The sequence below is a fragment of the Carya illinoinensis genome, chromosome 5, assembly GCF_018687715.1.
Source record: "Carya illinoinensis cultivar Pawnee chromosome 5, C.illinoinensisPawnee_v1, whole genome shotgun sequence".
NCBI classification, from domain to species: Eukaryota; Viridiplantae; Streptophyta; class Magnoliopsida; order Fagales; family Juglandaceae; genus Carya; species Carya illinoinensis.
The window spans coordinates 1,311,497-1,338,552 of NC_056756.1; the positions used below are offsets into that span (position 1 = coordinate 1,311,497).

The 27,056-nt window shown below is 36.5% G+C and overlaps 5 protein-coding genes across 5 annotated transcripts; 1 reads left to right on the forward strand and 4 right to left on the reverse strand.

The window, feature by feature from the left end:
- Positions 1 to 727: 727 nt before the first annotated feature.
- Positions 728 to 1,964, reverse strand: LOC122309077 (probable carbohydrate esterase At4g34215). The gene is made up of 2 exons (XM_043122435.1): positions 1,361 to 1,964; positions 728 to 1,248 (listed from the first exon to the last, which is right to left on the reverse strand). Exons 1-2 carry the CDS (start codon positions 1,907 to 1,909, stop codon positions 1,015 to 1,017), a joined length of 783 nt encoding a protein of 260 aa, XP_042978369.1. The 5' UTR covers positions 1,910 to 1,964; the 3' UTR covers positions 728 to 1,014.
- Positions 1,965 to 2,785: 821 nt separating this feature from the next.
- On the reverse strand, positions 2,786 to 7,422 carry LOC122309074 (probable LRR receptor-like serine/threonine-protein kinase At4g37250). The gene is made up of 2 exons (XM_043122432.1): positions 5,231 to 7,422; positions 2,786 to 3,675 (listed from the first exon to the last, which is right to left on the reverse strand). Exons 1-2 carry the CDS (start codon positions 6,858 to 6,860, stop codon positions 3,002 to 3,004), a joined length of 2,304 nt encoding a protein of 767 aa, XP_042978366.1. The 5' UTR covers positions 6,861 to 7,422; the 3' UTR covers positions 2,786 to 3,001.
- Positions 7,423 to 12,508: 5,086 nt separating this feature from the next.
- LOC122310728 (protein TIC 21, chloroplastic) lies at positions 12,509 to 15,483 on the forward strand. The gene is made up of 4 exons (XM_043124851.1): positions 12,509 to 12,896; positions 13,219 to 13,476; positions 14,013 to 14,216; positions 14,957 to 15,483. Exons 1-4 carry the CDS (start codon positions 12,621 to 12,623, stop codon positions 15,068 to 15,070), a joined length of 852 nt encoding a protein of 283 aa, XP_042980785.1. The 5' UTR covers positions 12,509 to 12,620; the 3' UTR covers positions 15,071 to 15,483.
- An 815-nt stretch (positions 15,484 to 16,298) lies between these two features.
- Positions 16,299 to 21,417, reverse strand: LOC122310729 (reticulon-like protein B11). The gene is made up of 6 exons (XM_043124853.1): positions 21,162 to 21,417; positions 20,638 to 20,818; positions 20,036 to 20,177; positions 19,890 to 19,959; positions 19,631 to 19,805; positions 16,299 to 16,661 (listed from the first exon to the last, which is right to left on the reverse strand). The coding sequence occupies exons 1-5, from the start codon at positions 21,196 to 21,198 to the stop codon at positions 19,639 to 19,641; spliced, it is 597 nt and encodes a 198-aa protein (XP_042980787.1). The 5' UTR covers positions 21,199 to 21,417; the 3' UTR covers positions 16,299 to 16,661; positions 19,631 to 19,638.
- A 1,258-nt stretch (positions 21,418 to 22,675) lies between these two features.
- On the reverse strand, positions 22,676 to 24,945 carry LOC122308802 (PRKR-interacting protein 1). The gene is made up of 2 exons (XM_043122028.1): positions 24,453 to 24,945; positions 22,676 to 23,253 (listed from the first exon to the last, which is right to left on the reverse strand). The coding sequence occupies exons 1-2, from the start codon at positions 24,675 to 24,677 to the stop codon at positions 22,978 to 22,980; spliced, it is 501 nt and encodes a 166-aa protein (XP_042977962.1). The 5' UTR covers positions 24,678 to 24,945; the 3' UTR covers positions 22,676 to 22,977.
- Positions 24,946 to 27,056: the final 2,111 nt, after the last annotated feature.

Sequence of the window (27,056 nt, forward strand, 5' to 3'; positions counted from 1 at the left end):
AATATTATTTTTTAAAGAAATTTTTTATAGATAAAATTTTTATATGTAGTTATTTTTACAAAATTTAAAAACTTTACTTTTGTTTGATTAGAAGTGATAATATATGACACAACTCGTGAATCTAACATAAACATGCCATTAATTTAACAAGTTTGAATTTGATCTTAATGGTACAAGTCAAAACGAATTGACCCATTAATACACAATTTATTAACAAATTAACCTGCTTAATACGAAATCAACACATTTGGATTTTATTTCAAAATTAAAATTTTATTATTGTTAAATTGTAATATTTTTATTTTTTAGTATGTTTATGTTTTTTATTTTTTTATTGTTGAAATTATAATTTTACTCATATTTATTATTATATAGTTTGTATTATTGGTTTTATTATATATTAAAATTTGAAAAATATCAATATATATTTTTTAAGATATTATTAATATTAATAAAAATAAATTTTAACTTTTATGTAAAATTATATTAATCATGAGTTATGTGCATTAATTCAATCTATTTAGGTGAAATAAATTTAAATAAGTTGTGTTGTATTAATTTATTTATAATTAGTTGTTAAATAAGTCAAAATAAATGACACGATATAACATATTATTTAAATAAATTGGATTAGAGTTTGAAAATTTTACATATTTAACTAAACGGTCAGGTTTAAGTTCACTTATATAATTAAATGTTTATGATTTCCCACAATCAGAAGACACTATGAACCACACACTACATCGGACTTTATTTGATTATCACGGCTAATCACAAAAACAATACGGATTACGCACCGTACGAATAGCTCTACGTCAAAAGTTTACAAACAAATCAAAATACAGAGAGAGAGAGAGAGAGAGAGAAGAGAGAGAGAGAGAAGGGGGGAGCGAGAGTTGAAAACTTGAAATGAAATCATAAAAATAGCATATTTGCAATGAAAACTAAGCCCACCAAAAGCTTGGAACAACAACTACAGGTACAAGTGGGGGAATGGGCTTCGATTCCTTCAAGTCAAGGCTCGCTGGCCGAGGAGGAGGAAGCAAGAGGCGATGGGTCAAAGTTGGTGAGGTATGCCTCAGCCAGCATGTGGCCCAACCTAACCTGTGACTCTGTGGTTAGATGCAGGTGGTCTCCTTTCAGCTCCAATCCCTTGGCGTCAATGCATACAACCTTTGGCAGATTGATTCTTAGCTGCGATTCTCTAACTTTCTCGATGTATCTCCCATCCCCCGAAACGATTGCTACCTGTTTAATTCATACATACATTAATCGCTATGTCATCAGTTCAATGTATTTATCCCCTTCTTTTTAACTAACGCATTTAACCTCGTAACATTGATTGAAGAATAGAGTTTACCTGAATTATTGGAAGCAAGGGCAAACCCAGATCCTCCCGCACGTTGTTTATGAGAATTTCCATTCTCCCCTGATATGCCTCGGCATCGTGTTGATGATACGTGTCACTCTCTCCTTGGTACCATAGCAAGGCTCTGATTTCCCCACCACCCTTCACGCTCTCTCTAGCCCTCCTCACCATACTCTCGTACAGGTGCTCCCCACGCGCCCACTCCTTCAAGGCCGTCCCGCCCACCGCGCATGGGACCAGCCCCACCACAGCACCCCCCTCGACGCGCTCCCTCACAGCGTTGGCGAACGACATCCCAGGACCAATCCCGCAGACCTTCTTGGTGTCGATGTCGGCGTGGAGAGGCTCACCCGCTGGCTCCCATTGGAGATCGGCGCTGAGGCGGAGAATGGAAGGGTTGGGATGGCACTCGGGGGGGACAACGCCGTCCCAGAGGTGGTGCTTGGTAACGCCACCGCGGCCGGACATGTTGCTCTGACCGGACAGGATGAAGATCTGTTTGTTTGGTGGGGATAATGGTTCCGATCTGGGCATTTCCATGGCTTTCCAAGCGAGTGTAGCCTGCCTGGGTTTTGTTCAGAACGTGGAAACGGGGGAATATATAAAGGCGACAATAAGCGTTAGTGTGTCCTGTCATTAAGCGTTAGTGTCCGTTTAATTTTGCGTTAGGGAGTTGACTGAAACTTCCCAGTCCATAAGTGAACGTGGACTGCTCTGAGTGGGCCTGTTGGTCCTAATTTCTTTATACCGTTGGGCCAAGAGGAAAATTCAGTAAGCTTTAGCTTTAATTAGTTTGGGCCTGCAAAATTTCTACAGGCTTGTGATTTTTCAGACTTGAATCTTGATTCTTGATCTAATAGCATGCACATAACTTGCGGGGATTGCTATTTTTCATCCAAATCTAGACGCTTCGTTTAGATATCTTTACTGCCTCTTTAACATTTATTGGAAGTTGGTTTGTACGAGAGAAACCAACCAATCCATTATGATACAACCAGAAACCCAACCCATCAAGGTTAGATAGGGAAAAAATAAATAAAAAATCAAAGTGCTCAAGGCCCACAATCGCAATGCTAGTGTTGCATATTACAATCAACCAATCGTCAATATTCAACAGAGTAATACTTCATATAGTTTTAGAATAAGTAAGTTTTGTATATTTTTTTTGAAAAAAAGGTAAAGTTTATTATTAAAAATATAATTTTTTTCATGTAATTCTTATATTTACTTATTTTTTTCAAAATAAGTAGGGGAGACTTGCATACTTACTATAAATATTATTTCTCTATTTAATGTGCAATTGCAACTAGCAATTTGCCTTTGCTCGGATTATCTAAAGTCATGGTTTTTGAGTTATAAACTCTCCACTTCCCTTCTCTCCTCTCCTTTGAGCTTTATTCGCTGTGAACATAAAAGTAGAACTTAAAATTGTAATTTGTTCATACCAGCAAGCTATAATCACTTCTTATACATATAAAAACAATCAGCCAAACATTCAGCACTTCCCTCACATATGTTAGCTCTTTATGCAGCATTCAAGACGGCAAAAGATTGAAAAAAAAAATTAAAAATTAAAAGGAAAACCGAAGAATCCATCTTTCGCGGGACCCAAAGTCCCAAACTCATCATTAATTAGCCTGATGAGCATGGGGTCCTCTCCAGGACTTGGAGAGCTTCTTTCATGGAGGGTCTCTTATGTGGAGCAAAAGAGGCACAGCTAAATCCTAATTTCAAGCATGCCAGCATGGCATTCTCCCTGCCTTCCACTTCACTTCTGATTGACACATCAGCCATTCTCAAAACCCAGTTTTTCTCATCTGCCACTGCGCCTACGGTCCATTGACTCAGTTCTCCGTCTGAAAGTACTCTCCCCGTTAGAAGTTCAAGCAAAACTATCCCAAACGAGTACACGTCCCACTTGGGGTTGGGCTTCAGGTTCCTCAGGGACTCGGGCGCTTGATAAGGCGACGATACACTACTTCCCACAGCAGGTGTGTAGGGACTGGCACCAGTAATTGGGAGGTCTTGTTGTATGCCGTCGCGAGTGGGTCCTGGTGTGGGTCTTTGGCTTCCCAAAAACCGGGCTGAGCTGCTCACTTTGTGGCTGGTGCTGCCCAAGACGAGGCGTTCCAGACCAAAGTCGCCGATGATAGGCTCCATGTCAGAGTTTAAGAGGATGTTGCTGGGTTTAACGTTGCCATGTACGTGTTTCTTCTCGTGGATGTAGGCCAGTCCTCGGGCCACTCCTCTTGCTAACTTGAACCGGACCTCAAGAGGTAGATGACTTGGTGATGAGCCTGCTTTTCCTGAATTTTCAGAAACTGTTAGTTGAATATGCGAAATCCCAAAACTATTATTCATTAGGTTCAAAGTGACTTGAGCCACATAAGCACGCAAACACTAGCTCAAATACATGACCATGTATTCTGGGGAAGTAATGACACAGGCAGAATCTCTTCTGCACTTTTTTTTCACAGTGGATATACAAGTTATGTGAGTAAGTTAAGTTAACATATTTAGTATGGTTTTCTACCAAAGAATTCTATATCAAATCAGTAATCAATCAGAGTTTTCGTTAATCAATTTGACTAACATGCCTGGAGCATCGGTTCAATATCGAGTTACGCCTATTAATTATGTTACCCAGTAGCATAAACTAACGAGTCTCAGTGTAGCCAGTCTTGCTAGTGGTCTTTATACGAAAGTGACCGATGAGATTGGCATATTATACGTTTTTCTTTCAAAAATGGTCCTCTGTGGGCTACTCGGAGCCAGATACCGCCATATGGTCCATGACAAGTTTCGGCCTCCTGAGTTCGAAAATGATGTGGTTTTGGCACCACAGGCGTCTTACATATATGCGTCACTCGTTCGGATTAGACCCGTGTAAGATTAGTGTTTATATATGCTTGAGATACTGGGTGAAAATAATTATAAATATTCGTAACCAAAAGACTTTTTTTTTTTTTTTTTCCTATAATTGCAGAATGGGAAAATAACCAAAACATCAGGTTCCAAAGATAGGACAAGGATCCTTCCTTTATCGGTAACCAATCACGGGAAGCTAGTGGTTTAAAATGCACCATGAGGTAGCCACCTTGTCATTTATACGAGGGTGATTTGTCAAAGTTATTATACATAATAACTTCAGATTGTTCGCGTTAAAATAAATAAAAGAAAGGGGTTGCTGCAGTGTCCTAGTACCTTTGTAATTAATGGGGGAGGTACCTCGACAATTAGGTGTGGGGAGTGATAAATTACGGTTGAAGTCTTACATTAAAGCATTGAATTTAATAATATGGTGGTTTCACTTTGGGTTTCTAGTTTTAAATGGCCTTAGTCACCATGTTTGACGCTCTGAGCCTCTGATGGTTAGAAGAAGACCAAAGCATGAGGTGGATTTCTAATTTTGGTAGATTTCTGCGCTAAAAGATGTGGTGCGTGTGAGACTGAATACGACGTAAATGTTTGTTTCGTTTCAATGAGATGGAAAGAGTACACTGGTGTCTCCCGTACTGGGGATTTGAATAAAAATGAGAGTTTAAGGCTTTAAGCAGTCTACTAGTCTGCCAGTTGAGAAACAGAGTAATTTGGTTAACAACGAATCTGTCAGCAGTCTGTACTATTGTGTTCAGTGTGATATGGATTTTAACTGTCCTTGCACCTGTCTGTGAGTGTACATTTGAAATTGACCCTGTTATCAGTGAATGTTTCCATTTTTTCAACTTTTGTCCCATCTTTTTAAGCTATGGGAACTGCTAAATTCAGATGTAGTTGGGAAGATAAACATGCATTTCAGTGAAAAACACAGATTTTCGCTAATAAAAATACGCTAAATGATATGAAGATCAGGGAGCTTACTGTAACTGGCGCTAGCAAGGCTGCCATTGGAGACAAAGTCATAGATAACGAGCTTCTCATCATCTCCCCAGTAGAACCCACGAACGCTAACCAAGTTGGGGTGGCGCAACTTAGCTATGGCCCTGACCTGGTTCTCAAAGTCCCTCATCCTCTCAACCCCGCTCTCTCCTATCCTCCTCACTGCCAGCGCAGTCCCATCCTCGAGCACCGCTTTGTACACAATGCTCGCCCCGCTGGCTCCAAGTATATACGCCGACGCCTTCAGCAAAGTCTCCAGCTCCAGCTTTGTCTCTCCGTCTACCGTCACAAGCTGACCTTTCTGATGATCGTCCCCGTTTGGATAAATACTAATTGCAACTTCGCGTTCGTTATCGTGGTCACCATCAGAACTAGTTGCCTCTGAAGCCTCTTCGCCTAAGCAGGACCAAGGCGCGGGCTTTCTGTGAATTGTGTCTTGTTTTATGCTCACTTCTACTTTCTTTTCCGTCTCCATTCCGGCATTTTTTGGTTTAAGAATATTGTTTCCCTTTCTCAGATGGTAGACGTAAAAAATAACCATCGCAAGAAGGCTTATACCGGCCAAGTCTCCAATAGCTATTCCGGCTATGGCCCCGGGCTTTAGACCACCTTGTGCTGAGTTCTGATCAGTCCCATTTGGTGCGCCGGGTGAGCCTGTTACTGGTATTGAGTCAATGGTTTCGGGTATGACCGCGATTGCGGGAGAAGACGTGGAGGTGCCATTGGGAGGCTTAGACAAAGCGGAAGGAATCAAGCATAGGTTCTTCAAGGGTTTGCCACATAGATCCGCATTCCCGGAAAAGAACTCGTTTTTCTGGTTGAGCAATGCTAGAGACTCCGGAATAGGTCCGGTTAGGTTGTTGAATGAGAGATCGATTGTAGTATTTTGTGGTATTCGTTTTGAAAACTCTGGTGGTATTTTTCCCGAAATCTTATTGTAAGAGAGGTTCAAGTAGCGCAAACTCTCTCCACCAAAACCAACAGGCAAAGACCCGTTGAGCAGATTCGAAGACAGATCTAACAATTCAACCGAGTTAAACCCGTTTGGAACAATACCAGAAAAGTAGTTACTCCTCAAAGAAACAACAGTCAGGTTCTGCAAAGTAGTGAGATTTTGAGGTATATTCCCGGCCAAGGCATTATCAGAAAGATTTAGCAACTGTAAGCTTCTTAACCCACCTATAAGCTCGGCTGGTAGCTCGCCAGAGATAACATTGTTTGAAAGGGAAATCACCTGAAGCTCTGAGGCATTGAAGATTGAATTGGGTAGAGACCCATTGAAGAAATTGCCGGAGAGATCGAGGTGGCGAAGGTATTGGATCATGCCGAGGTCGGCGACGATCGAACCCAGAAGCTGGCTGTTGGGGAGGGCCAAGCTGGTGACCCTGAACATATCTGGCGTGGCCGGGTTTCCTATTTCAGTGCAGGTGACTCCGGTCCATGCACACGGTGTTTCGTCGTAGTAGTTCCAGCTCTGCAAGACTGACAGCGGGTCGCTTAGGATTGAGTATTTGAAGGAAAGCAGTAGGATCCCATCTGAATTTAGAGCAAACGAGGGAATTAGTAGGAGAACATAGGAAGTGATTCTCCACCAGATCAAATGGAGGTTCATGGTGTTGGAGCTTATGATTTCTGGAACTGATTCACCATCTTGGCTGCTAGTTCATGCTAAAGAAATAGTCACAGAGAGACAGAGAAGGTGACCAACTACCGGGCATGGTTGTTTTGGTGACCAAATCGTTTAAAAGTAAGAGAATGAAAATGGAGGAAAGGGCGCTGAATGTGAAGAGAAATGAGAAAGGTGAGAGTCAGTATAAGATTGGTACTAAGAAAATGGAGGAAAAGTTGTTTAGTTTCAGAGAGTTGCAGTGAGCAGCAAAGGCCATAGGGCAAAGGGATGGTGCAACACCTGAGAGCATGCTAATGAATAAAAACGTAATGAACATGGGAAACATATTATTAAATGGGTACAGTTGTACTGCCTCTGCCAACCCTCTGTTTACTCTCTAGTAAACTCGGGCAGGGAAAGCATGTGGGAATCTCTGCTACAAGACACCGCGAGTTGGAGCCCATATCACGTTGCCGAAGAACCAAGTCCACCCAGCTGCCTACTAGAAAGGATATTTGTTGTCGTCAATTCCGCAAGTGTAGCTGTCGTGAAATCTTCTTAAAAATAAATAAATAAATATGAGATAAAAGAACAATCTAAAACTTACCCCGATATGTAAATGGAAATGGTTTCCAGGTCTCCTGTAGTTTATTTTTAAAAGATATTGTCTGTCTCCAAATTCGAATAAAAACTTCAGATGATTTTTTTCATTACATTTTATAATCTGCCATCTTTTCTGTTACATGTTGTCAAAAGCGAAGTTACCCCATCCAATTAAAGGGCGCAAGCAAGCAAATAAAGCATCTATAATTAATCTGTCCAAGGGATTCATTCATTATCACATTAGCAGTTGTAAAACTACTAATTTCCACTTTCAATTAGACTTAAATGTACAACAGTGCAAGGACAAATATAAACCACCTCAGAACAGTTAAAAGTGGGGAAAGGAAAGAGGGACGAAGGAGGCTAAAACTGCCAAACTCCTCTCACATGAAAAGCCGAAAGAACCTATCCATTATTCATCATTGAATGGGCCACGACCTATTATTTTTTTTCTTCTACCTAAATTGCGTGGCGTATGGGTTCTGGTCTGCCACCCAAAACCACTCTACTTCCAATCAAGCCAAAGTAGTAACCACCCATGAGTCATGACCCAGTTCACACTTCAAAATCCAACATCCCAAGCTAATCCGCTCCTCATTCTCTACCTTCCCTTTTTAATAATACAGGCAGCAAATCACGTTCTATTATTATAATGGTTTTCATCAGTGAAAAGTAAGCTTATGGGTAAAAACCGGTGTTAAAGTTGGCAAACAGCATTATAAGACTTGGCATGACTGCTTTGATTGGTGGGCCATTTTACTCTTCCATCATCCATGCGTATTTGACATTAAGAAAAAACTTCCACTCCTCCTTCGACAAGGATGCACAAAATCCAAAACCACAGATTCTTTTCATCATAGTCACGAGTTCATGTTTTGCTTACTAAAATATTAATGCACATAATAAGCCAAGCTTTTTGTATGTTCTATGCACTAAAATATATATAAGAAAGGAGACCAATTTTAAAGAAAGGAGCTTTCAACACCAGAATTCGGGAATCAATACCAATTTTTTAACCATATTTGAGCACTAAAGAATATAGATATTGAAGTCTGAGGAAGAACTTCAGCGGCCCTGGATTAGAAAATATAAGTACTACCGATTAGATTCTGACGTGTGTTGGAGATATCGATGAAGTTCGGTTCAAACAACTAGACAGCCTCATGAATTCAGACCACCATCAGTGGTTCCCGGACAACCAAATTTACAAGCATACATCTCTGCAGAAGAGATACCAATCTACATCACAGAATCATGAGAATTAGACAAGTTTTAACAGCCATTGGACTCATTACAAACTTGTTTCGCGAGGGAATTTGATTTCTCTCCATTTCTTTTATGTTTCGGGACAAAAGGCTGAACTCTGCAGCTTGTCAAAAAAGAAAACGTCGCCTTTAAAGTTCCACCTTTAGACGTAATAAAATACATGGATAAAGGAATCCTGTAAGCCTTCACGGAAAGGATATGTTGATGACGTGTTTTATACACCTGGGTTAAGTTCCAGGAACCCGGGTTGGCATGCTATCTGCAACACAAAGGCAAATGTGGGCTTGGTGGTGATTTGGAGAGCCTCCGCCAGAGTCGGTCTTCCTTTCTTCAAGAATTATCTCAGAATTAGAATGTCTAGAAAGATTATTCGTACTTAGAGTCTGGCTTTTTTTATACAAGGTATCGGGGAACATTCCATACCCTGTGTTAAGAGTTAGCATCATACCCATAGTTGCCAGGCCGCACTTTTTAATACAATGTGGCGGAAGTGGCACCATTAATGCTGCATGGCTTACCGAGTGGCGTCTCAATGACAAACGATCTATGGGTCTCTTCCCATCCCCGTCAGGAAATGGAGTATTGTCGGTGATCTCCATCTACTTGCTGGCTTAGATATTTAAATGTTAGGTGTTATAGGAGGGTATCAGCATTGGCGGAGCTATAAATTTATTTGAGGAGGGGCAAAATAAAATTAGAACAATATACATAAAATATTTTTTATTCTATTTTTATATAATTTTTTTACGATGTATAATAATCTGATAGAAAGATTATAATAAAAATAAAATACGTTTAATACAACTTATGTATTAAAAAAATATTTAATATGTCAAGGACAATATATCATTGAAATAATAGAAAGACATTCATATAAATATATTAAACAAAAAAAATAGAGTATTTAAAATTATAACTTGCGATCTTTTAAACAAACAAAATCATCAAGTATTGAATCTAAATCAAAATTTTTAACTATTTCTTTTTCAATATATAATAAAAATTATGTATTTTATTTTATATGAGATGTGTTTTATTTATTTTATTTTTATATCAAATTAAATTCTATGGATGGGCCAAAATAATTTTTAGAGGAGGGGCCAATACATGATAAATTAATATTATTTTATTAAATTAAAAAAATTAACATATATATATATATTTTTCAAATTTGGAGTGATGGCCCCCTCCTGCCCCAACGTGGCGCCGCCACTAGGTATCAGGATTGGCTTGTCCCATTTGTCCTCCTCGACTTGTTTCCCGTGCGAGGGTGTCTCCTTTCCTCTAATACAGCTCATGAAATGGATTTTGTTGATTATTATTAAGAATAATGATAGACTTACCACTCTTTTATTATTATTTTTTTAAATTTTCTTTTACTTAATGATTAAGTAAGTGATTATCACTAAAATTATATATTTTTAATTTTTTTTTAATGGCTAAGGATGTTAAAAAAATACTTAAAAGAAAATAATAAAAAAATAAATACATTACAAGTGGTAAAATAATGATAAAAGAGTAATAAGTGTATCATTATTCTATTATTAAACCAAGGGGAGCAATTCGGGAGATAGACTTCAGCTTCTTGACTAGACCCAACCTGAGGAGGGGATGGGAATGTCCCCTAAAAGAATGGCAAAACCGATCCACCTAATGAGTGGAGATCATCGCCACAACAAATTTGTCATCGAGACTACCAACTTGAGCATTGGTCCTAAAATATCGACCCATCCACAAAGTGCCCCGTTCTTATATGTTTTGACTAAGGTTGCAGCCAATTTGCAAACTCAAACTAGTTGCTTAGCTTTCCCTAGTTTCCAGATAATAGATCAGAACCGAGCATTGACAATAGCATATGCATCTTTATTTTCATCTTCATATTTATATAATATCTCTTTAAATTGGTCTACATTAGATTATGAATTTTCAAAATTTTACATAATTATGAATAGTATTTATTCAAGTTTGAAGAATCACAATTCACTCTTCAAACATTATTTTACTATTTTTTCTCTCTCCTACCCATTAAAATCAATTTTATGAAATTTGTATTAAGATGATTTTGATATATTAAATTTATATTAAGTTGATGATACAAAGTGTTTTTTAGTATATATTAATATTTATTGATAAAAGTAGTCATTTTGATATATAAAATTGGTAATATTTAGATATATGAAATTTATATTTTTAAGTATATTGTGTTAATTGTAAAATATATAAAAATAATAATTTTAAAAAAAATAAAAAATAATAATATTTTATTATTATTTGATTCAAAAATATATAATTTGAGAGTTTTTCTTTATATATAAAATTAATTTTTAAAAATTATAATTTTAAAAATGTATATAGAAAAACCAATCCTAATACCTGATAGGTTCGACTTCCCAGTCACCATTGTTTAGATGATTTTCAGTAGCATGATCTCTGGTACTGTAGAGGTCCAAGATTCAAAGAGAACTTGCGCACCTTTTGTCTTCGTGCATCTTCTTTGTCAAAAGAATGGTCAGAGAACTACCAGAGAAGATCTCCTTTTTTCAAGTCCTACAGTAATTCCAATACATCAAATCTTTCACTTTACTTTTTCCAAATGCTCTCTCTTTTTCTTCTACTTCAGAGTCACATGGTGTTGTTTTCTTTCACAGAAGTCGTTAAAGTAGTAGAGCTGCAATAATTACACGCCAATGAATGGGAAAATTCACAAGTCTGGCCATATAAAGCTGGATATAACTTGGCTCTTGAGCCCCACAAGTAGTTGGAAAAACCCGAAAAATTGGAAAACAGTAATATAAATGCTTGATCTTACTTTTATAAATTAAGGTAGTAGAATGCACATAATTCGTTAGTCTCCCTTTGATTGCTGCTCTGTTGTGTACCTGTTACAAAAAATTATCCACACAAAGACACACTTAATTGTCTTGGCGCCTTGTTATTAATGCTTTGACAAGAAAGAGGGGTGGGTTGTGATGCAACATTCTGTTCAAATCGCAAGACGGGATGACTTGGACGTATTTTCCTGATCCAAAAACTCCTCAATCGTTAGATTATAGATTACTAAACCCGTGAAGGAGTTGGGACTTGGGAGTGTCACGGGCAGAACAAGATATTTGCTTACGTGCTTAGACGCCGTGAACCGTAAAGGAGAAGCACTCCCGTACTGGGCCTCGTTACATACAAATGAAAGTAGCACAACAGATCCAGTTTGTCCAAATGCAGGAGGGGGACAAGTTTAAGCCCAGGCCCATCTATGATCTTATCCACGGATCCACAAAACAGCTCTGCAACGGCGGTATAGTTACCCTTCTCTTGCAAGTCCCAGCTCCATCAGTCCGGATTGGTAACCTAAAATTAAAAATTTCATCTTATTTAATTTTAATTCATCATTATAATTTTTTTTAAATTTTTATATAAAATATAATAAATAATTTAATTTTTTTAAATTTTAATATAAAATTAATATTAAAAAATTATATTATAATAATATTTTATTCATTATTATTTAAAACATCTCATCTCATCTATATAATCAAATGGGACATTAAGACTTTGCAATATACGAGTTTTGTTAACCAAAATCCGCATTAATTTGAATTGATTATTTTGTATTAAAAATTTAAATTAGTATTATTTTTAATAAAATTTATTTTTTAATTAATTATATTAAAATAATTTACATGTTAAAAATATAAAAAATTTATAATAATGTTAAAAAAAATATTTCTTAATTATTAAAAAAAAAAAAATTAAAAGGCCAGCGGTGCCCCCAGCGGGAGCCACCAGCGGTGGCCAAAGCATTTTCCATACTTAGAACTAGATTTTCCTATTTTATGTATCTTTGTCGACGCCTTTCTTGGCTCCACTCTCCCGTTTCTCGAAGACTCTTCTTCAACTATGCAAACGCTACTACTGCCGGTAACGGCGGTTTCAGTGGGATCGTCTTCCGCTTCTCGCTTCCCCCTACGAGCAATTCCCGCCCGCCAAGTCTCTAAGTTTGCTCTTCCGCTTCTAAATCCCAACTCTGCTTCCTCCAAAACCTTCCGACCTCTTTCTTTTCCTGCGCCTTCTCATGCCGCTCCCAACCGCAGGCGATCAAATCTCTCATTCACTGTTAAGGCTTCTGAAATTTCATCGCAGAATGGTGAGGCCGAAAAGGCAAAGCTGGCTCAGGTTCTCTTTCTTTCTTCCTGGATTTTCTTATCAACGCTATAGTTCAACGGTGCGCCGTTTGGTAGCTCAGCAAATGTATCAATATAAGTTTCTTTTAATCATTCCTTTTATATCATTTAGATTTTTTATTTTCTTTTAACTTTCTTTGGATAATGTGTGATTGTACTCGCATAGACAATCCTTGTTTTGAGAAGTAGGGTTTTAAAAATGTCAGTAGATCAGAATCAATAAATTTCAGTAGATAATCTGACCTGCAGGATTTCTTCTACCATGTTTAAATTACGTTTGATGGGAAGATGAAGTGACTTGCATGATGTTGTAGGTGGCAAAAAGGTTGGAGAATACTTCAAGGCAGTTTAAGAGGTTTGGCACCATAGGCTTTTGGGCACAGCTTGTGTCCACTGTTGTGGCTGCTGTGATTCTTTCGTTTTCAGTAGTTGTTACCGGGAAGGTCTCGTCGCCGGCTACTTTTTATGCCACTGCTGCTGGCATTGCGGCAGCGTTCATTTCCGTTTTTTGGTCATTTGGGTATATTCGGCTTTCTGATAAGCTTCGAAGAACTGCCAATGAGCCTTCAAAGGTAAGTATTCATATTTTAGTTTTATTACGGTGTCATTGCCCTCATCACTACATGTGTTCACTAGAATATTTGAAGTGAGCGAGTGTATTGACATCAGGTGTAAAAATGAATGCATTCCTAAATATTGTATAAGTTTTGCTGGACTTTGTTTCGTTGCCGACAGTGCTGTTTTTGGATGAATGCCACCCACTTTACATTGATAAAATTGACTGGATATTCATGTGTTTGATGATGCATTTGTATACAGATGATGCAATTTCTTTGAATCTATCTTTGCCAAGGAAAATGTGCCCATTTAATCCATTATTTTGTGAATTAAATTCTGCTGAAGTTTTTCTCTAATAGCTATGAACAGATTGCTCCTGTTTTTTTATTCTTCCTTTAATTCATTCTAGCAAATCAAAACCTTGATTCAGCTTTGATCAATGATTGTCACCTAGTTTTGCCTCCCATTGAGTGAATAGAGCATATGCTTTAGTATTTTACTCGTAAGACTCCTAGGTTTCTGTGTCGTATTAATTGCTTGCGGTTTTCAGGCTCCTCCCCGTGCAAACGTTGTGAAAAGCTTACAAAATGGCATAGTTGTAAACCTACTTGGATTGGGTGCTGCCATTCTTGGTATGCAAGCTACAGTTGGAGTGCTGGTTGCCAAGGCTCTTACCTCTTCAGCAAATCCTTATTACCAGGGAATAGCTCCTGGGTACAGTCCTGTTCTGGCATTGGATGTGTTCCTTGTACAGGTATTGGCTTATAATAACTTTCCAATTCAAAACTAATGAAGTTTTAACTTTGAACTTTTCGGAAATACAAATTAGTCTATGCTGCGTTTGGATGTTGAGTTGTGAATAGTAGTATTTTGTGAGTCCCATTGAGATGGATTTAACTTTTTTAGGTTGAGATGAGTTTAACTTTTTAGGTTAAAATGTATGAATTAGGTTGAGATGAGTTTTAACTTTTTTATGGGAAGTTGAAAAAGTAGTGAGTCTCATAATGATTGGTTTGAGATGAATTGAGTTTGGTTCCACAACCAAACACAACCCAATGTACATTGACCTCATATCCTGAAATGACTGCATTTCTGTAACTTTGGTTTCTCTTTGTCATTTTTACCAGCCATGGTAGCTCTTTCTGCTTGTGTTGACTTATCCGTCACTGTTCTTCCCTAATTTCAGAAAGGGGAAGAAATGACAACCCACTTTACAACGTAGACAAGGTAAAACCTTTAAAAAGTAATTCAAATAGACATGTACGGAATGAAAGCAGAGAAAATGTCTTGCCTCTAGAAGAGAAGAAATGAGGGGGACTGTAAATGATCATGGATTACCTATTTTCTGCTTTGGATCGGTAAAACTAACCAGCTTTCTGAGTCGATTGGATGGAAATTTAACATATCAAGCTTCTATTTTGAATAGCTTGAGACGTGTGGCATAGTATCGAATGTTTTCATTGTTTATCATCATCCATTTGCCTCTTTTTGCAGGCATCGGCAAACACCATCCTTTCTCATTTCTTGGGGCTCGTTTTCTCGTTGGGTTTGTTGCGATCTGTAACATTACCACCTTCTGAAAGCATTCCAGTTCCTAAGGTCGCATAAGCTTGGTCCTTTGTGCAGCTGGCGAAATTTTCAAATTCAGAGGTGACATTCGGGTTCCTTGAACATTCACTTTTCTGTGCGGTAACTCAGAAGTTGTATGCATTCATATTCCATGATGAAGCCTCTCTTTCCAAATGCATATAATTGGTTACAAAGACTACAATTCCTGGGAAGAAGTTAAAGCTTCTAAGTGATGCGGTATGACGTTACATAAACTAGGTGGTTCATTTGCAGAGATAATGGGGATCGGAATTGTGCACCTTCTGCCGGTTTTCTTTTATTTTATTGTTTTTTTGGGTTTTTTTTCCTTTATGGCTGGATTTCAGAATGTCTTAGATAGTTAATAATGACTGCAATGTGGTGCAGCTGTAAAGAGCTAGCAGAATGTGGACTCTTTGGGTGATTTTCTGGCACTCAATACTCCTTTGAAAGGTAAAAAAGAAACAAGAACCAAATTGAGGAACCAAAAAAGAGAAAAGTCAGGAGGTAAATTGTAATAGCTCAAGGATTTTGTATTCTCGAGTTCTCACGCACGGTACCTTTTATATACAAAATTCGGAGACTAAATGGGAAAAGGCGCATAAATTCGGTAAGTGAAGGCTAGGACTTGCTTCTTGCTAGTGAATGCAACTTCATCTGAAATGCAACACCCAATTATTACCTTGCAAAAACAAGTTCTGCCATTTATAGTATGTTGCAGTCTTCAAGAAGTCGTCCCATTAATTTTGCGCCCGTTTGCTCTATAGGCCATCAAGACTAGGGCTACGGTGGCACCACCCTCCTATCATTTCTTTGTTCCCAGTGGGAATCACGCCACATTCTTCGGACAACTATAACGCCCTTTTCTAGATAGATAGCTACGTTGTGTTTATCTCACCTTGATGTAGATAAGTAGATTGAATAATCCCCTTCACAGTTTGTGAACTTTCGACCTTTCATGACAAAATCTTATAATTCAAATTAGATGCAAGTTTGAAATTTAATGAATATCCAATATGACAGAAGGAAGCTTTCAGCCAAGACAACTCTCTTCTTCTTTTCATTTTTGGGCTTTCCTTTTTCACTAATTTGGGAGCTTAGTGGGTGAAGGTTAAAGAATGTAAACCCTAGCCCGCAACCCAAGGGATACGCTAAAAAAATTATATTAACTTAGCAGGACATTCAACACAGACCTCATGGCCCAATTAATAGGAAAACAAACTACTGAGAGAGATCAATGCACAAGGCATACCGGGGAATTAAAAATTCCAGCTTTCATAAACAAGCGGCAGCTTTCCCCTCACCATGGAGCAATATTTCATCGAGAGTAGATCAACACAAAGGTATAAACAACAAGGCAAATAACTGTAGTCCAAAAGCTATCAATTATGTATGTCCCCAGAGGAAGCCAAAAACTCAAAACAAAATTATAAACAATTGAAATACACCCAAAGCTATTAGCTGCCAGGCCTGCTCCTGAGCTATTCTAACGATTACTGGGCGTTTTAACAAAAATCCTGAATATGCTGAGTGGCAGTTCCTAGAACTGACAGCATCCCAGCAAAACCAATTTGTAAGTTCCTAATCAAACTTTGCCGAACAACTCAATACCCTGCACCAAATGTGAATATATTTTCAGTATATCTTCAAATGAAAAAATAAAAACAATAACCACAATCACATAACAATTCCGATTATGTACGAAGACTGAAACTAAAGTATCAATTTGAAAAAATCAGCAAGACAAAATGTGGGAAGGCCTTCAAACGATAAAACAACACTAGGTGAGCTTTTATTTTCAGTTAATGCAGACATGCCTTTAGTTTCAGTTAAATGCAATCATAGACCACAGAACAAAATGGATGCCAAGATAACACAGTATGCTTGTCTTGATGCTCAACAAAACAGCTTGGTGATTTTACTTGTGTTGACCTCTCTTCTCAGAAGAGTGGGGATTCTGTATGTAAGCCAAGTTAATAAAACAACATAGCTGACTCCTTGAAAATCACTGTATCCTTTTCTTTTCTTTTTCCTTTTCGCTCATATTCGAAATTGGAATTAATGCACCACACACATTAAGCGATCAGATACCAAAAATTGAACCAGGAGTATTTCTATCTTTTTATACTACATAAAAACCATAGGTTACTAGGAGGTGGTAGAAAACACAATGAATAAGGGAATCTAGATGATATACTTAAGGATGTCTTCTTACAGGTGATTTTATATATCTATTAAGATCTCGTAACATACGAACCTAGAATTTAGGTTAATTCAGTTAGAAATTATTTAGCTATGTTATGATTATATTTATTCTTTTTATTAATTACTTATTTATTAAATTATCTCTATGGTAAGATTTTAAGTAATTAGATTGCTACGACACGTTTTCTAGAAAGATTAGTAATGTCTAGTGCCTCGTATAGGTCACGAGCTACGACGTGAGATTTCGGAAGCAGCGCTAAGAGGTAAATAATATGATCATATAAATGTATGTGTAATGTAAATATTATAATTGGGTATGATAATATGATATAGTTTTGATGGTTATTTACGTTGCGCTAAGAGCCAAGTCAAGGTTAGATCGCTTTCACAAACTTCTATGAATTATGATGATTTACATGAAAGTAAGACTGTATATATGTTATGCTTTTATGGATTGTTGAGTGATGGATTGAATGTTACTAAAATCACATGGAAGCCATGATATGATCATATAATAATTTAAGATAGGTATTCTATGAATTAAAATAGCCAGATCATGCATGCTTCATTCATGTAGTACTTAGACCATATATGCCATGTATTGTTCATGCAATAACTTAAATCAAACATGCCATGCAATAAATAGTCAGGTCATGTATGTCATGTTCATGTAGTTCTGAGATCATGCATGCCATGAAATGTCATAAAATGATTAAATCATGTTAGGCCATGTCATGCTATGCTATACCATGTACAAGAATATATCATGTTATGCCATGCCATGTACAAGAATATGCCATGCTAGAAAAGTCTAAGAAGTCCAAGAAAATTATTATGCATCAAGAAAGATAAACATTTTAAGGTGACACGGACCCAAGCGTGTTTACCACAGTTATGCTAAGACGGTACCACGGACTCAGGCGTGGTTACCACAAATTAAGTAAAACATGGACTCAAGCGTGTTTCACTCCATGTCATGCAAATTAAGTGAACATGGACCCAAGCATGTTTCACTTCATGTCAAGCAAGATAAGTGAAACACCGACCCAAGCGTGTTTCACTCCATGTCAAGCAAGATAAGTGAAACATGGACTCAAGCGTATTTCACTTCATGTTATGCAAGTTAAGTGAAACACGGACTCAAGCGTGTTTCACTCTATGTCAAGCAAGATAAGTGAAACACGGACTCAAGCGTGTTTCACTTCATGCTATGCAAGTTAAGTGAAACACGGACTCAAGCGTGTTTCACTACATGACAAGTTATGTGGTGCCATGGACTCAAGCGTGGTTCACCATAAAATAAGTACAATTCAAGATAAACAAGTTACTCATATATTCACGCTTCATGTTTGCCATGATTATGAATGTTTCCGCTCATGTTAATCCATGAATAGATATACCATGTGAATCTGTGACGATATATGCATGTATTAAATTAAGCTATGTTTATAAATCTGTGATGATATATGTACGTTATGAAGGGTCTTTCAAAAATCAAATTTATGCTAAGCTAGATAGTATTTTACGGTATGATGTATTATTTACTAAGTATTCGACTCATTTTTGTTGTTTGTCTTTTTGTTTTCTTCTATGTTGATTGTCACAGATGGTGATTATGATGATGCAGAGCTAGATGGCCAGGAGTAGATTTAATATAAGGACTTAGAGATGAATAAGTGTCATTTACACAAGGATTAAGTTTCTTTTATGTCATTGCAATAACTAGTCTTGTTTAAGAAGCTCATGTTTTGCTTTATTCAGTTCCAAGTTTCAAGACTATTTATATCCTTTCAATTAAGTTTTTTTTTTTCAATAAATGAGGTATTTCAGAGTAATGAGTCTATTTACCGGGCATTTTATCATGTTTGTTAGTAACGTCTCTATCCTACGGGAACGGGGTGTTACAGATCTTAGCAACTAATTTATTCCTCGAAGGAGACAGCAAAATACATGGCAAGCTATTTCAATACATGATGTTGGAACTCTATCTATGCATAAAATTCTTAAAATTGTTGCAACTATAATAATGAACGGTACAAATATATATATATTAAGTAAGAAGTTTATTAAATCACGTAATTAGGCATAGCCCAAATACACAAAAAGTGTACAAAAGAAAGACACCTAATTACAAGCTAACCCTGAAAAACAGTACAAAAGTTATTAAGACTATTCTCATCCATTACAATAACTGAAGCCCAAAGCAACCGAAGCCTATTACATTAAAATTGTTGCAACTATATTAATGAACGGTACAAATATTTTAAAACTAATCTTGTTTCAAGATCATGTGGAAATCACTCAAGCCGTACGTATGTTGCAAAGCAGAATCCACAATTTAAATAAGTCTATGGACGTCAGAGAGATTATATTTACCTGTTTACCTATTCTATCTTCTTTTCCTTGTTTAAAACTGGAATCTTTTTCAGAAGGTTATCATCAATTTTCCTATACTGCTTCTGAGAGATTTCGTGCATTATGAACAGCTTTGCATCAATCTTGTCCTGGTACTTGTCATACACGTAAGGAACTGAAAGACTAAGAATAACCCCTGCAGAAATTACATTATCGGTTAAGGAATTCTTTCAATGTTACACACATTTGCAAAAGAATAATAGGCAACAATGCAGCTCACCAATATAGATAAGAGTGAGGAAGCTGACGAGGCTACCAATGAAAGAAATTATCCACAAGCTAATAGCAACCTGAAAAAAATGCAAAGACATTTGTATTAAGAAAATTATTTAAAAAAATGGTGTCTTGGAGTTAATAACACCCAACCTTAAGAAAAAGTTTTATATTCCGCCCGATCGCAATGTCATGTGCAATTGACAATGCAGGATTTATCCACACTAGGATTGCATCAGAAGCCTTCACAACAGACTCCTCAGAGATTTCCATATCAGGAAGGGGAGGCAGAGGCCTAAATCACATAGCATAGAATAATTTTATCAGGAAGGGGAGGCAGAGGCCTAAATCACATAGCATAGAATAATTTTCATTTATCACAACCAAAAATGCATGCAAAATCAAATTTTTGTTCTAGGTAATTCAATGCCCAGGACAGCATACATAAATAAGAATTGTTCCACAGGAACCCAAATTCCATTTTCTCCCCAAAGCTCCATTATATTGATAATCATGTGAGCATATTTCGGGGAACATCCAACAAAATTTATCAGCTGCTTTTATCATTCACGTGACTCTCTATGTCCAGTTCAATAAAGCAGTATCTTTCAGCATTGTTCTTATAAAATTTGATACTAATATCCTCAAGGCCTGAACTTGTCATTTTCCTTGGGAGATTTTTCCCGGTAGGAATATCTTCCAATTTCGCAAACAGAACCTTGAAAATTTACCAAGAAATAAGCAAAGAAAAATACCTATTGAGTAGTGAAGCAGATTTTCCCCAAAAAAAGAGAATGACAACAAGAAGCAATAGAACATTTGCCACAAATGATAGAAGGTTATAGCCGGCTACTTCAAAGAGGCACCAGAAGGTCGTGGCAGAGATTAGCGTCACAATTCCTCCATACCATTTCTTCCACAGCAGGAAATCAGCAACTATCATAACCAAAAACCCAAATCGACATGATTAGTTACGAAATTAGTTAACTGACTAATTGATTGATTTAGTGCATCAATTATTACATATATGAAAGTATACCAAAATTCTGAATTTAAAAGGAGACTCGAAAATCGATCAACGAATGGAGATTACGGAATCGATGCCATATAGCGCATTCCGCCAACTATCAATGAGAAAGCAATGTGATATAGGAGTAATCGGATTGATGTATGAGCACTATACATATAACTATACGCGTATGATTGTGAATACGCTTACGAGGAGTAGGTATGAATAAATGCACACACATTCATGAGTTCGGAGAAAAAGAGAGGGAACCTGAACCACCACCGAGAGCCTGATGAACGTCTACCATGACGGGAATCTTAGGGTTTCACAGGGCTAGTCGGGGAGAGGGGGGGGGGGGGGGGGGGTGTTATGAGAAAGTGAAATAGGAAAGGGAACGAGGATGAAATAGAAACGCGATATTGCCGAGGAAAATAATATTTTTTTCCCGTAGAAAGGTGGAGGGCTTCAGACTTCAGACGTCAGACTTGGCCATCAGGCATGTTTCCCGTTTGCTCACTGGTCGACTTTGTTAACGCAATCGTTTTATAGTCGTATGTACTGCGAAGGTTGTTACAGCGACAAGTGTATGGTTTCCGCATGCCACAAAATGATTATTGATTCCTCACGCTTCTTCCTTCTTCCTTTCTTTTTTTTTTTTGATAAGTAAACGATATAAAACAAAGAAATTAAGATCCTTCTTCCTTTCTTTTTCTTTGGACGTCGCTCTAACAGCGAGATTTACTAAATACAAATAAAATTACATATTAATTTACGTATTAATATTAATTCTTTGGTACTTAAATTTTAAATTAGTACTATTTTTAATAAAATCTATTTTTTATTCAATTACAATAAATTAATACACATATTAATACACAATTATACTTACAACTAAATTTTTTCTTATAATATTAGTAGTGGAGGTGTTATTGCATTATTTCCTACAGTATATATGCAGTTTTGGACGGGCATTGATTGAAAAGGATGTTAAAACTACTTTTACCGTCATACAATGCGATGCATAACTCAATTTATTAAATAAAATTATTATATTTTACTAACTTAGCATGACCTTAAATCATTAAATAATAGATACAATCATACAAACTTTTAAAGAATCCTCAATTTATTTAAATATTCGTGACAAATAATTATATTTCTCTCTCTTAACTAAAATAAACATTCGTGACAAGTAATTTATTGGGGATTCTTATCGTTAATTCTGATCGAATGCGGATCATAGCATGTAAAGCAGCAAAGTGAACGTGATTACTTGAGTCAAGTTATTTTGCGATGATTTTGTGAGCTGTACACCAAACTATCAAGCAATTACATGCATCCAAATCACAGCACTGCAATGTTAATGTAAATTGTAAACCATATCACAGCGAGCAAAGTGAATGTGAGGCTGAGGCAAATTATCGGAATCAACATTGAGGTATGCAATGACTTCCCACTCTCCCCTTCATAGAAATCCAAATGGGAGGCCATTAGACTTCGTTTTTTCAAGGGCAGAAGGTGAACGATTACATCTGGTTGTTCGGATAAAACCACCAGTCAACCACCCGCTCACTCATCTTGTAAGCATTGTTGTTGGTACCAAACCGAGCAACTTCTTACCAAATCACGTTTAGGGAAAAAAAAGTTTCAGCTTCTGCCATTTAAAAAATAAAGAAATGAATCTAGACATGATTATTCATCTCGAGCTAAGATGCATGATCTATTAACATGGAACTAGATAGGCATAGGCAGGGTATACCAATCCATTTACTAGTATCATCATCTTAAACAAACGGAACTCACTTCATTATGTTAGGCAAAATGTACTAAAGTTGCATTTGAAAATAGAGATGGCAGTCAATCGGCTAAAAGGATGGCAAATTCTTTTTTAGTGAGATCAGCAATTTCAATTTATCTGACCCGCGAGTACATACAGTGGAGTTCAGCTTACACAAATGACAGAAAGTATAACGCAGGAACTGAAATCCAAACGAAGGCATGGCCCGTAGTCCCTCATACTTGAAGATGCTTCCTTAAAACCTTAACCCACTACTTGAATATAAGACTTTGGTAGAAGCTTGTTCATTCAGTTTGCTGCCTCCTCGCCATCATCGGAGTCCCCTTCGTCGTCTGAAGAGTCTTCTTTATGATGCTCTTCTCCTCCTTCATTCAATTTGCTTTTTTTCTCCTTTTTCCTTTGCCTTTTCTTTTGACGTTTCAAACGCTTCTTTGCAGTCCGTTCCTCGGCAGCTTTCATTCTTTCCTCCCTTCTCATATGGAATTCTGCCTCTTCTTTCCTTCTCTGGTAGTCAGCATCCATCCTAGCAATCCGGTCTTGTTCTTTTCGTCTCATTTGGCGATACTGTTGTAACAGCAATTTGATAGAAAATGAGATATGAAATATGTAAATACAATCTGCCAGCAAGCTTGAACTAGTCATAACGACTCATAGATCCACGTCATGCAAAAAGTAAGCATCCAACTTTTTTTTTTTTTTTTAAATTTGAGAAAATAACAGTATTCGATGAGGTATGATATCAGCCTGTTTTAAATTAATTCATCATTGAACAAAAAATAATCAATAATGATGGAAAGAATACAGTTCAAATGCAATTGAAACTGCCAATTATAAAATAACAGGGTTCGACTCTACGTGAAAGATGGCAAGATATTCTTCTTCTTTTTCCCCCTCCTACCTCCTACTCATTCTGAACGCTTGCTTGAAGATAGAGATAACCTTTAAAAAAAAAAGTTCACGAGGTAACAGGGACCCTAATTCATCATTGATGTTTTAGAGAGAGAGAGAGAGAGTTATTGCAAAATGAAAATGTGCCTACTTTAATGAATGTGCTCTCACACCACCATTCATCACTTGAGTCGAAGCCCAAGGCCTCAAAATTGTGTGCTAATTTCCAATGCTTAAAAGACAAGGCAAACTAATCAATATATTGTAAAACGTCAAAAATGCATTTAGCCAATTGGTTAGGTTAAGCATTAAGAATCCTATGGAATAATGTGGCACTCTAGTTTTCTTAGTTCTTTCAAATATAAATGCACGCATAAATGTATCCCCGAGGGATAGCTCAATTGGTCAGGCATTGGGTTTGCTCCCCAATGGTCACTAGTTCGAGTCCCCTTAGGGCCAATGGAGGATTTACCTGGTCGTTAACTTTAGGGCTCCTTGAGATTAGTCGAGGTGTGCGTAAGCTGGCCCGGACACCAACGGTTATCAAAAAAAAAAAAATGTAAATATATGCACAAACGTGCATATAAGTCATGGGAAAGGTTGAAGGGCAACAAAGTGTTAGGGTTACCAACGCGCACTCTATGGTTTACAAAACCAGTTCGTCTAACACAATTTCGTATACCCTCCTCGTAATCCTATAATCTTAATGCATACTGTCTACATCCGTCTATGCATTCAAATAAATTCAATGACAGAGCAGTTAAATGCGCCAATCCCCCAAAATCACTAATAAATAACATATGAATAAATTAATTTAGCACATGAACTTCAAGTGTCGGGTTTTAAAGAAAAACTGTAAATTTTGAAAATTTTACCTGGTGAAAATCGCCAGAGCCGGAGCCGGCGGAGCTACCGGAGGTGTTGCTGACGCGGACAGGAACGTTCTCGAGGATCCGCCGAAGCTTGATCTCCAGGTCCTCCTCTTCCTGCTTAAAAGCAGGCGGCGCGTACTCAACGAGCGCGTTCGACCCAGTTGCAAGCTCCGACTTGTCCGCCGCCACAGCAACCATCTGAAGCTTTCTGGGTCTACCCGTCGACATGTTCGCCGTTCTAAAAGAAAACCCTAATTTCTTTTCCGAACCAACCCAAACTTCAATATCGGAAATTTTGTATGACTATTGGACGAAGAACTTACGATTTAGATTAGGGTTTTGGTTGTTCTTGAGGGAAAGTTTGACGTTGAATGTGAATTCAGCGCTACTTGGTAATTCGAAAGCTTGTCGAATTGTTTCCACTCGGTGACGGTTAGATGCGCTCGTTTGGTTCCGTAAATCCTTTTGTCTAGTATCATATCATATAATTAAGCCTGCTTTGAATTGAAGGTGATCTGAGATCATCTTAATTTATTTTATTTTATTTTATGTTATATCATTATTATAGTTTTTTAAAATTTTATATAAAATATTTTTTAAATCTCAATTTAATTTTTTAAATTACAAAACAATAATAATAATATTTTATTTAACTTTTATTTTTATCTAAAATCATCTCATCTCAGCTCATTATAATAAAAAACTTAATAATTTTTTTAAAATTTTCACATAAAATATCATTAAAAATTTAAATTTATTTTTAAATAAAATATAATATGAAAAATTATATTTTAATAATATATTTTATTCAATTTTCATCTAATCTCATATGTGTAACTAAATGAAGCCTAATTCTATTTAGCATCCCATCCCATGCACCACCCTTCTTTTATTTTTTTTCTTTTTTCTGTATGTATAATCTGTAGAACAACTTAATTAGTTTAATAAAAATAAAATTAATAAAATCAAAATTTTAAAATATATATGATGTGTGGTATGGAATGTTGAATAGCATAACTCCTATACGATTTATAGTTAATAATTGAAAACTCTATGCACCACATACCTCTAACTAATTATGTGAACACCAATACTTTTAAGAGCATTATTACTCATAAGCCTCACACACCACACACCTCACATTTTTTATTTTTTAAATTTTTTTTTAGATTTATTCTTTTTAAACTAATTCAATTTTTTATTCATTATTCATATACCAAACATTTGATAAAAGTAAAAAATAAAAGAAAATAGATGGTGTGTGGTATATGGGTTTATACTTAAAAATTTTCTTAAATTAATGTAAGAAAATTTTTATTTAGAAATCTTATACTATACATTTGTTAAGAAAATAAATAATATAATATTTAACGTATAAATGATAAATAGAATAACTCTTCGTGTAAATAATGATGCATTGTTTAACATAATTTACCATGATTACTATATTTTGGTCTTGTGGGATAAATAAATAGTATTATTTGAAGTTCTTTACCTTACATACTATTTATATGTAATATATTTTATAAATTAAATCATGCCACATAAATAGTATATGATGTAAATACTTCAAATATAATTGATAGGTGTGGTGCATAATATGATTACATGGTTATTATTTATTGAGTCATGCACCCACTAAGGGTGTAGCTCGATGAATTTTTTTGAGAACGCCAAATGCATTTTTTCATACTTTTTTTTATACCTTTAAATATTTTTTGAAAAAATCATAATTTTATTAAAATATACTTACTTAATTATTAAAAAAAATAATTGTACGGGAATCCATCGACAACTAGCTTTTCCCTTGATTATGTAAGGCCATTTTAGGACAATAACAAAAATAAATAAATAATGAAGGGAACATGTGATCACTGATTAGTGATTAGCAATAGAGCCCGTAATTAAAACGAGGACATTTTTTAAAAAAAATTGTCGTCATTCATTCATAAGTAAAACTTATATCTATAAACTAAAATAATACACTTGTAACGAGATATTATAGATGTTTGAATCTCGCCATCATCTAATAATTATTTATTGATAAAGCTTATTAGTTAGCTTTTTCCTAGAAACCCAATTCAAAATTTAAACCGAAGCATAGATAAGGAAATTATCCACACAAAATAGTTAGCTTGTTAGTGCCGTTGCAACATACCAGCAATTAGAGAAGAGAGAACTCCTCACTATTTTCTTCTGTTTGGAAAGACAAACTCCTCACTATTTCGCACTCGGTTTTTGTTTCCGGAATGGAATAAATCTTACGTAGGGCAAACGAATACGTATTTGGGAAGTAGAGTCGGTTTTGGGAGTTCATAATAGGAGGTGAGTGACCGCCTCGTGTCGGTGGACAGGCACGTTGGGGTGTCCTCTGTGATGCCAGTATTACAGCCTGGACTGACAGCTTGTCAGTAATGATCCGTTCTCCAATTCTGCGACCGTTCTTGTCGTTTTAGACACGTCGTCACTTCCGTGCGCCCCAAAAAACCTCAAAAAAGACAAAAGATCAAAGTGACCAAACTAAAATTCCCCATACGTAAATGCTATCCAGCCTGGCCCAGTCAAGCTTATCCTCTGGCTCTCAAATTCTCTCCTAACTCACGCCGT

Coding starts and splice junctions, on each gene's coding strand:
- LOC122309077 (XM_043122435.1), bottom strand. CDS start 1,909: ATGGAAATGCCCAGATCGGAACCATTATCCCCACCAAACAAACAGATC. Junction 1,249..1,360: donor CCTTGCTTCCAATAATTCAG/GTAAACTCTATT, acceptor TGAATTAAACAG/GTAGCAATCGTTTCGGGGGA.
- LOC122309074 (XM_043122432.1), bottom strand. CDS start 6,860: ATGAACCTCCATTTGATCTGGTGGAGAATCACTTCCTATGTTCTCCTA. Junction 3,676..5,230: donor CCTTGCTAGCGCCAGTTACA/GTAAGCTCCCTG, acceptor CTGAAAATTCAG/GAAAAGCAGGCTCATCACCA.
- LOC122310728 (XM_043124851.1), top strand. CDS start 12,621: ATGCAAACGCTACTACTGCCGGTAACGGCGGTTTCAGTGGGATCGTCT. Junction 13,477..14,012: donor CTGCCAATGAGCCTTCAAAG/GTAAGTATTCAT, acceptor TGCGGTTTTCAG/GCTCCTCCCCGTGCAAACGT. Junction 14,217..14,956: donor TGGATGTGTTCCTTGTACAG/GTATTGGCTTAT, acceptor CTCTTTTTGCAG/GCATCGGCAAACACCATCCT.
- LOC122310729 (XM_043124853.1), bottom strand. CDS start 21,198: ATGGTAGACGTTCATCAGGCTCTCGGTGGTGGTTCAG. Junction 20,819..21,161: donor GGCTCTCGGTGGTGGTTCAG/GTTCCCTCTCTT, acceptor TGGTTATGATAG/TTGCTGATTTCCTGCTGTGG. Junction 20,178..20,637: donor TCTGCTTCACTACTCAATAG/GTATTTTTCTTT, acceptor TATGTGATTTAG/GCCTCTGCCTCCCCTTCCTG.
- LOC122308802 (XM_043122028.1), bottom strand. CDS start 24,677: ATGTCGACGGGTAGACCCAGAAAGCTTCAGATGGTTGCTGTGGCGGCG. Junction 23,254..24,452: donor GCTCTGGCGATTTTCACCAG/GTAAAATTTTCA, acceptor CTGTTACAACAG/TATCGCCAAATGAGACGAAA.